The sequence below is a fragment of the Chamaea fasciata genome, unplaced genomic scaffold (genome assembly GCF_029207755.1).
Source record: "Chamaea fasciata isolate MVZ Bird 193981 ecotype frontalis unplaced genomic scaffold, bChaFas1.0.hap1 SCAF_1, whole genome shotgun sequence".
NCBI lineage: Eukaryota > Metazoa > Chordata > Aves > Passeriformes > Sylviidae > Chamaea > Chamaea fasciata.
The window spans coordinates 90,952,831-90,963,170 of NW_027094086.1; the positions used below are offsets into that span (position 1 = coordinate 90,952,831).

Sequence of the window (10,340 nt, forward strand, 5' to 3'; positions counted from 1 at the left end):
ATTCTAAACATGCACAGGACTTTCAGCACATAAAACCCCAAATCAGCATTCCCAGAAATTGTCATTGTGAAGTCTGCTGCAAAGACCTCTCCAGGGCAAACCTCTGCACTAGCCTGAATCTCCCTGACTTCAAGCCCAGTCCTGCAGCATTTATTTATGTGGACAATTCCATTTGCACTACTCATGACTGCACAGATAAACTACTCATGACAGAGCAAGCCTCAACTCAAACAAGTCAGTTCAAGTAATATTAGGAATAGAAAAAGACTAATACACGTACTTTAAATACTTCTGGCTCCATAATATCATGCTTTAAGTTGAGGGGAAGCTGGCAGAGAACTCACTGAAGAGCCCTATTTCCTACCTAATTAAGGACAAGGACAGATAACAGAGCCAGGCACATCCTTTTCATATTAAAGTGATTATATATTTTTAATACTTAATTTGTCTGACTCTTTTTGCTAGATTTCTTATAAAGCATATTTTAATGAGATTATATTTCTTCTCATGGTAGAACCTTAGTCTCTGATAGTAAAAGACACAATTGTTCTTTGTTTCTTACTTTTAGTACAGATCAGTAGTTACTAAGTACTGGTTAATACTGGTTAAATTCCATAGTCCATATTATTCATGAAATCATGCTAGGTCAGCATCAAATGGGTTATACCTTTCATCTATTTATATATGGAAAAATTCCCAGTAAGAGTTACCTCCTGTGATTATGTAGATGTATAGTTCTTCCAAGATAATTTTTTTGTACTAGAAGTTTTAAAAGCAAGCTTTGGTAAAAAAAATTATCTTTTTTTCTTTTTTTTTTTGGTTGGTTGGTTGGTTTTCTTAGTATCTTCAGAGTTTTCTCAAATTAAATTATTTCTTTTTCTGCACTATAATTTTTGATCTCTAATCTTATGTCTCACTTTAAATTGCCTACCCTTTGTTCATTACAAGGCATAAAATGATATTTAAAGTATTTACAATGTTTTACAGAATCTTGTGACAAGCAATAGTTTCCCAATTTAAAAAACAATATATTCCATGAAGGCAGGATTTGTTGTCTCACCTCAACTCTCTGCCCATATAGTACTCACCTGTGAACAAAGAATAAAAATTGTCTACATTAAGAGGGATCTTTAGCAAAATGCTACATATGTGTTAATTCAATTACAGGGAGCATACTTCCCTAAAATGCCTAGTTTGCTCCAAATCTTCATTTCCCCCCTCCCCCCCCCCCCGATTTTTGCTAAAAACTAACAGTAACTGATAGCTCTCCTAATGATTGCCATCTGAAAAGTGTCTAATTGTAGCTAGAAAATCTATTCAAATGCAGGTTATTCCTCTGCCAGAGGTAAACACTAATCAAAAGGCAATAGCCCTTACCATCTTGTACATTTTCCAGGCTGAAATGCTTCACCTCTTAAGAATGCATTCCCTTTACTGGAATGTTGGGTGTGCTCTGTGTTCTGCTTTGGTGGAGTTCACCCTCTGCTTAAGCCACAGACACCTTTCATTAATTCTTTTCTCCTTTTCAGAGTTCATCTCCTCCTTTCTATCCTCAATGATAAATTTGAGCATTTCAAAACTGAAACCACACACTGTTGTGGAGCACACTGGAAGCAATTATCTAGGAATACACTGTGGTTTGGAAAAGTATTAATTTTCATGATGTGTAGGAAACACCAAAGGAATTGGTAACAAAAAGATCATCAGTATAGTGTCAAAACTTCTTCCAAAATCAGGAAGGCACCTCCCAGACAAGAAGGTAATTAAACACAGACTCTCCTGCTTTATTAAGGTAATCTTGTAATGGGAACTCTGAGATCTAGCCTGAAGTCTGCCAAATGCTTCCCTTGATTCTCAGCTCTCTTGTCAGCAGCTGCAGGGCCAAGACATTTGTACTGTGTTTGCCTCACAGAGAGGCTGCAGCGCCAAGTTCAAGAATATCAGTAAATCTCTTGGAAAGCACTAGTGAGAAAAAGGTGTAAGTGCAATGCATCATCTGCTCCCTGAGAACCTCTCCAGTATTGGAGAGCTTTCAAGCTGTCCAGGAGAGTCAGACATGTTACACAAAGGAGGGACTTTGGAGAAAGCCTGGATGTTTATGTAACAGTATCAAAGAAGCACTTGCTGTTCTCCTGATGATCTGTCCGTTCTCCTGAGATGTCTGAATGAAGAGCAAGGTTTAGAACTCACTTGAAAAATATGTGTATTTTTGCTTTGCTCCTGTGGCGGCAAGCCGTGACTCACAGGTGACGTGTAAACTGTAAGACGAGCCTTTGAGAAGAGTCAGGGGGAAAAAAACGCAAACACTGAAGAGAAAGAAAAGAAAATAAATTCCTCCTGTGCAGGATGCAACAGCATTGTGACCCATGGTCCCAGGGAAGGAAGCTGCTTTTTGACCTCCATCAACCCTTCCAGAATTGAAAGGTCTACTATATTCAAGGCTATCTTCTTGATGGACCTGCTTTATAAAATTCTTAGCGGTTTGGGGTCTGAACATTACAGGAGATACCTTTTCCCCTGAAATCAGTCATGTTAAAAAATGCTGCAGCGATGTTACATCCATGCTTTGGGAAAATATAAAGAACAAACTGATGTGCACAGCGATGTGACTGGAGGGAATGGACAGATGCTCAAATGGACAATGGCCAAAATGAAATAAATTTTACATTCTTTTCACCCTTTCTCCCTTATTCATCAATCTGAAAAAAAATTATCTAATTTTTTTTCTCCACAAGCAAAACAAAAAAGATTTATGTTACAGAACATCATCTCAATATGCATTTCTGAAATCCCTCTGACTCCTTTGATTCCTTAACACTGTAAACATACCCTGATATATTTATATGCAACCTGAGATCAATGCTTAAAAATAAACCAGATAGGAATTGCAGAGTGTGTGTGTGCACAACAGACATAGCAATCTCCACTAGGGGCTGAAGACATGACATTAAAGGAATACTGTCCATTATATTTATTTGGTTTTAATCCAATGGCTAGAGCATGAGGTGCAGGGAGTTATGCAAAGGTGGTGAATTTAAAAAAAAAAAAAAAAAACAACAACAAAAAACTAACTCAACAGTAATGGTCACTGAAGCAACTAGATACAGTCCTAAGTTTCTTTCTGAATGGAATGGCCACCACTCTTTTCCAAAGGTAAGCACACATCTAGTTATCCCCATTCCAAGCACAACTGGTCAGACCCCAAAACTAAGGAATCTTGGTTCAAGCAGGGCCTTTCAATATTCGCCATCCCTCTCTCAGAGTACAAGATTTTGAGTCAAAAGGAAGATTTCAGCTTTACTGCTGCATTTTCCCTTACACACCGAAGAACTCAAAAATTTTAATACTAGGTTTTATACAGTTCATTATGGCAATTAAGGCACCTGCATCAAATTAATTAAGGCAGAATGTAATGGTTCCTTTGATGCAGTGTTGTACAACACTAAGCACCAAGCTGTAGAGTAAGAGGAAAACAGTTGCATTGTTCACAGAAGTTTAGATTTGCTTTCAGTAGGTAGGTAAAGCAGAGACTGCAGGAGATGGCACACAGAAAAGAAAATTCTATTAGGTAGAATAAGTCCCAAAGTTTATTTTGCTTACAAACCCAAAAATCAAGCGACTTCTAGTTACCAAAGGAGACAGGAACAGATTGGGCAACAATGGGAGTTTTTGTAGATTGTAAAACAGTATGAGTCAAATGTTTAAAAATCAGCATTTCAACTGCTGGAAAGTTGCCTACATGGCAGTAGGTCCTAGGAAATTTGCCCATCCATGCATTTAGTAGTAAAAGCAGGCTCCTGGTGCACACAAAGGTTTGAGAAGATGAAAGCTCACAGTCCATGGTTCAGAGGAAGTGTTACTGTGACAAAGTATTAATTATGTATGGATACAGCATTGATGGCATTGCATGCATTTTGACACACAGCAGTCCCCCAAAGGAAGTGTTATCTAATTGGTTCTATCAAAGGCAGGCATCTCCTTGGCATCTAGAAAGGAATACATAATCCAGGGGTCTGCTTCTCTGAGTAAATTTCCTTCCTGACCTCCCAGCTGGGCTCCTGCTCAGAGCCATTCAGCTTGTAGTGCAGAACAGCCAAGGAGGTTTTCTGGTTCTTCCAAAGGCACTTGCTGTTTGGCCAGGCAGTAGAGAAGGCTGAAAAATACCAACTGTGCACATCCACATAATTTTCAATAGCAAAAAATGGCCCTACAACAACTTCTGCAGCATATCGCCAAACAGAAGAAGAAACCAGCTAGAGGACAACTCTGACACAGAAATGGTGTTGTAACAAGAAAACACCTGAGGAAAAGTTATGAGGAATTATCACTAAATTACTAAAATATAGGAGTAGAGCAAATCACACTTTATTGGCAGGCCAGTGTTCAATTAACCTTTACAAATAGCTGCAATTAATAGACTTGTTTATATAAATGTTGACATGAGACAGATTAACACATGGCTGTTTTAGAGGGCTAAAATGCTCCAATTTAGTGCAAGTATTTGGTAAATTACTGGTGCTGTAACACATGCAGTTATTAAATGCCCTGAAGTCAGACCAAAAGCCAGATAAAAAATTTGCTGATAGATTGCCTGTGAACTTCAAATTACATTAGTTAATATTAATTATTTCAATTATTAAAAAAAATTACCCCGAAAGTCTTATTCCGTTTTAACTTACTCATCTCTACCTCAGATAGCATTTACATTTATATCTAACCTCATTTTAATGCTGAACCATCTAAGTAATCATTTTAGCAGCAGATAAATGGCTAAAAATGCAGGAGTGACTTCTAGTGGGGGTATTAAATCCTTCTCAAAATAAGTCACAATTTCCACCATGCAATAAGGCAAAAGGACTTGTGTCCACAGTAAACTGTGAGATTATAATATTATTGTGAGTAAAACAAGAGAATATAAACTGATCTAAATCTCCAGTGTGTTCACAATCAACAAAACCTCATTTGGAAGTTAGGAAAAAAAATGAGGCTTACTTCTCACTAACATTTGAATTTGCAGTGGAATTCTGCAGTTTGGAGTGCAAAAGCACCATATTAATAACAAAACAGGGGCAGGCAGTGCTGGAAACCTCCTACGTGTAGCTGTGTTAGCAGCACAGCCAACTCAAACTTACAAATGCAGAAGCATTTGTGGTCTAAACGTGAATACTTCAAGAGGCTTTTAGGCAAAGCAGCACACGCTGTGTAACCACACACCAGATTATCTCCAGGTAAAGACACAGACTTGTGCATTTTAGAGGAAGACAAATTGCTCCAGCCCAACCTTAACAAAGGTGGGAATAAACTAGCAGAGAAAAGAGTGCCCCCAGAAATGCATTTTCCTGGTACTGAAAAAAAAATCTTTGAACATGATTTCACTTCTCATAACTCACTCATCAGTGGTAGCTCCTCCATCACAATGATTTTAGCTGGATTTATGCAACCTTGAAAGGATGCTTCCAATTCTCTTATCATTCCATCAGGGCAATATCTTTCCTTGCACACAATTCCTGGAAACAGTTCTGTCAGGAATGTATCTATACTTAATTAAGCATGGTGAAAACTATGTGCTGGGAAATGTAAATAAATGATGCATTACTTTCACAGGTGCTGGTCTTTGATTACTTGTTAAAAAGAACCAAAACCACTTGGTTGTCAAGGCATGGAATAGTTTTAAAATGCCAAATGATTTGTTCGGTTGATTTGTTGTTGGCTACAGGCAGCAACAGCAAGGTCCTCTCCCACAGGTAGGCAAGAGACGTGATACAAGTTTTGCAGGGAGCACGGCGTGCTGGTCAGAAGGTGATTTCACTCAAAGCCCCCAAACCGCCTCCTCCCTCCACTCCTACAAACTCCAGAACTCTGCATGCTTTATGGCCAGAAGCAGCTTGAGCTTACAGCAGTAAGCATCTAAGCCCACTCAGGTAGAGCTATATACTTTTATTGAATGATCACCGCCGTCTAAAACGACGAGGGAATTGTTTGCCGTGTAAGTCAGTCCGACAGGATAAGATAGCCCGTGGCTAATTAGAGGATTAAAGATTGGAAATTCCTCAGGTTTCCCTAAGCATATGACAGCCTGGCTACAAACATCCGTTACTATAACACGACCTTCTTGGTCAAAGGTCACAGCGGTAGCATGTATTCTGCAGGGGAAAACGAGGTTCAAACCGAAGCTGTCCATCTGGCCGATGAGATCCATCTCCGCGCTGAATATCGTCACGCGGGTGCTGCCCTTGCTCGGTCCTGGAGCTTTCAGGTGCTCTATCACCACGACAGCGCCCGAGGTCTGGCAGACTGCAACCGCTCTGGGGCTGACGAGCCGGGACCGGATCATCTGACACTTCTTTAATTCCCCCCTTCCGAAGTCGGCCGCCAAGCGGTAGAGCGCGCCCGCCTCCGAGTCGGTCAGGATTACTTCGCTCGTGGGGGTGGCATCCAAGCCCCAGGGCAAACAGAAGCCTTCCCGGACAGCCAGGACCCCCCTTCCCTCAAAATCGAAGGCCTTCACGGAGCAGTCCCCGCCGTCGGTGACCACCACGTGCCCGTCCGACGTGACCGTCACATCGAGCGGATACTTGATGTCGTTGCCCGCGTCCCCCCGCTCCCCGAACCGCCGCAGGCAGACCCCGCTCGGCCCGAAGACGTGGATCCTCTTCTTGCCGTCGTGTGCCACTGCCAGGCGGCCCGACCCGGGGCAGGCCGCCACCCCGGTGGGGTTCACCAGCGACCCCCAGCCCCCCAGGCACAGCCGCAGCCCGAGCCCCGCGGGGGCCGCCGCCGCCCCTCCGCCGCTCCTGCCCAGAGCCGAGGCGAGGCCGACGCCGGCGGGGCCCAGGAGCTCCAGCAGCTGCAGCAGCGGGCGGCACTCGCTGGTCTCGGCGGGGCCGCAGAGCCGCCGGCAGAAGGGACACTCCAGCCTCTGCCGCTCGGCGCCGGCCAGGGCCCCCACGCAGCCCCGGCAGAGGACGTGTCCGCAGGGCAGGTTGAGCGGCCGCCGCTCCCTGTCGGGGCCGTACGGCTCGAAGCACACCCGGCACTCCAGCAGGCTCAGCTCCGCCTCGTCCTCCGCCGCCATCCCCGCCTGAGGAGAGCGATCGGAGCCCCCGCCCCGACCCCGGATCCCCCGGGCCCGGCGGGGCGGGCGCTGGGCACTGAGGAGGCGGCCGCGCGCCCCCTGCGGGTCAGCGGGAGCGGAGCAGGGCCCGGGCCGCCCTTCCCGCCGGGACCGCGGAGTGTCCCTGTGCCCACGACAGCACTGTTCGTACATCCACCACAACATTCAAATATCCATCAGAATATTCAACTGCCCGCCAGAATGTTCAAATATCCACCAGATTCTTAGAGCCATCCAGTTACCACGTCACCGTACCACTACTAGCTCTCCTTATGCCCCTACCAGAGTAAGGAATGAAACCACAATTTCACAGAATCATGGAATCACTGAATGGTTTCGATTGGAAGGGACCTTGAAGATTATCTAGTCCAATTTCCCTCCCATGGGCAGGGATGACCAGGATAGACCAGGCTGCTCAAAGCCCTAACCCACCTGGCCTTGAACACTTCCAGGGATGGGGCATCCACAGCTTCTCTGGGCAACCAGTTCCAGTCTCAGCACCCTTGCACTAAGGAATTTCTTCTTAATGTATCACCAAAACCTACCCTCTGTCAGATTTCCCCTTGTCCTGTCACTACATGCCCTTGTAAAAAGTCTCTCTCCAATTCTCCTGCAGGCCCTTCAGGTACTGGAAGGCTGCTCTAAGGTCTCCCCAGAGCCTTCTCCAGGCTGGAATTGTTCAGCCTATCTCCATAGGAAATGCACTCTATCCCTCTGATTACCTTGATTTAATTGGATTTTTCTGCTGTCATGGCAAAATTTATAAAATATTTGCACTCATTCTTAGTAGACACATTTGTCAGACAGGCACGTACACACACATTTTTGTAACGTGCACGGACAGCATGTGCTTCTTCTGCTAGGTGTATTTACAGGGTATTCTCAGAGTAATTGTAGGGTACACGCAAATCTTACACATCCTAAAATGGCTGTTTTGGCACGTGGCATTGCTGTTGCCAGGCTGTTGCATGCCTGGGAGTCCTGTGCAGGATACCACAGAGCATGTGGCAGCCTCGTGCCAAGTGCCTGGCCTTTTGTGGCTATCACATATCTGGAAGTCTGAGATAAACTTCGGGAGCTCTCATGTTGCATCCAGAGAAAACTTGAAAGGAAGGAGATGCTTTAACCTGGTAGCTGCAGCACTGGCCAGCAGTGAAAACAAACAAAACCAGCAGCTTCCAGCTTGCACTGGCCCACCGGCTAAGTCCCTTCTTCTCTCTGTAAACCCAGCCTTGAAACATGAGTACCTACGAGCAATACTAAGTGTTCCAATGAGCTGTGGGTGTGGGGACTGCTGTGCTAAAACCAGCAGACGCATTTACAGCTCTAAGACTATGACACTTTAAAAAGCCCCATGGCTTTTACTTGCTTTCTATTCTTGATGAATTGCAAACATACCTTTTCTTTCAAAATAAGCTGCAAAGGGGAGAAGTTGCTGTGCGTGGTCACCCTCAAAGTAGAGAAGATTTTCCTCATATTCAGAAGATGGAATTTCCTGTGTTTTAGTTTGTGCCTTTTGCCCCTTTTTCTGTCCCTGAGCACCACTGGAAAGTCTAGTCCCATCCTCTTGTCAACTGCCCTTAAAGATAGTTGTAAGCATTGATGGTCCCTTCTCAGTTGCCTCTTCTCCAGAATAAACAATCCTAGCTCTCTCAGCCTTTCCTCATAAGGAAGATGCTCCAGTCCCTCAGCCATCTTTATAGTCCTCTGCTGGGCCTACTCCATGTTGAGGCCTCTCTTGTACTGAGGAGCTCAGAACTGGACACAGCACTCCAGATATGGCCTCACCAGGGCTGAGTAGAAGGGCAGGATCACCTCCCCTGACCAGCTGACCACACTCTTGCTAATGCACCCTAGGACACCACTAGCCTTTTTGGCCAGAAGGGCACACTGCTGGCCAACTTTATGACCACCAGGACTCCCAGGTCCTTCTCCGCAGAGCTGCTTTTCCAGCATGTCAGCCTCCAGCCTGTGCTGATGCCCTGGGTTTTTCCTTCTCAGCTGCAGGCCCCTGCACTTACCTTCTTTGAACTTTACTTAGTTCCTCTCTGCCTGGTTCCTGTGCCTGACCAGGTCTTGCAGCATGGCAACACAGCACTTTGGTGTGTCAGCCACTCCCTCTAGTTTTGTATCATCATCAAACTTACTGCAGGTACTCTGTCCCTTCATTCAGGTCACTGGGTGAACAAGACTGGACCCAGTACTGACCCCTGGGAACACTGCTTGCTGAAGCCCTCCAACTAGCCTGATCACAACACTGAACTCCACCACTCAGTCAGTTCTCAATCTACCTCACTGTCCACTAACCCAGCCCATTTCCCTTGGTGAATCCATGTTGACTATTCCTGATAACCTCCTTTTCCTCCACTTGCTTAGAGATGACATCCAGGATGGGTTGTTCCAAGGAAGAAGGTGAGATTGACTGGCCTATAGTTTCCTACGTTTTGCACTTTTTCAAGACTGGAGCGACATTGGTTTTCCTCCAGCCCTCAAGTACCCCTCCTGTACTCTGTCTTTTCAGAGATGATGGAGAATGGTTTAGCAATACCATCTGCAGCTCTCTCAGCACTCTTTGAACGCTCTTACCCAAGTCTTGTTGGTTTGCTTACCCACAGCTGTGCTCTCAAATGAGGGAGCAGCACACTTGTGAGTGACTGCCAGGACATTTTCCACCCACACTCTCCCCTTTACTGTTATCCAGTCTACTTTCCCTCCAGCCTTTCATGCTGGATGGTCATTTCCTCTTGGCAGCTGCTGCCTTGCCTTGCCCACTCACTGCCAGCACTTCACTTGACATATATTCACAGGGATGGAGAGAACCAACTTGCAGCAGCTTCCCACCTCTCTCTGCCCAACCTGGTGCAAGGCCAGTGCCCCAGAAAACAGTGTTTGAACTGCAGCTGCCACACTCCCAGGGCTGCCAGCTGACGAGGCTGAGTTGCAGAGTGCCAGGCAGACAGCATCGACCAGCAACGGCTGAAAAGGAACAGGAAGTTTCTTTCTCATGGTTCTCATGATTTGAATTGATACAGAAGAGAAAGGTATACTTTTGTATACCTTTTTGTGTTGTTTGTGTATGGCGTTTAAGAAAAGCTGTTCACATCTCAAGGCAGTAAAGGCAGCTGTGTAGGAGAGCTGACTTGGTAAGCAAAATGGCTTTAAAAACTTCTGCTTTAAGAATGTCCCATTTTAAAATGTGAGATGTAAGTAAAAGCAAGGTGGGAGG

General features: G+C 45.0%; 1 protein-coding gene across 1 annotated transcript; it reads right to left on the bottom strand.

Annotated features, from left to right (window-relative positions):
* Positions 1–2,980: 2,980 nt before the first annotated feature.
* On the bottom strand, positions 2,981–7,075 carry NHLRC1 (NHL repeat containing E3 ubiquitin protein ligase 1). Its single transcript, XM_066189147.1, has one exon. It carries the CDS (start codon positions 7,073–7,075, stop codon positions 5,918–5,920), a length of 1,158 nt encoding a protein of 385 aa, XP_066045244.1. The 3' UTR covers positions 2,981–5,917.
* Between the last annotated feature and the right edge of the window lie 3,265 nt (positions 7,076–10,340).

Bases quoted from the DNA above. Each gene is read 5' to 3' on its own strand.
- NHLRC1 (XM_066189147.1), bottom strand. From the start codon at position 7,075: ATGGCGGCGGAGGACGAGGCGGAGCTGAGCCTGCTGGAGTGCCGGGTG.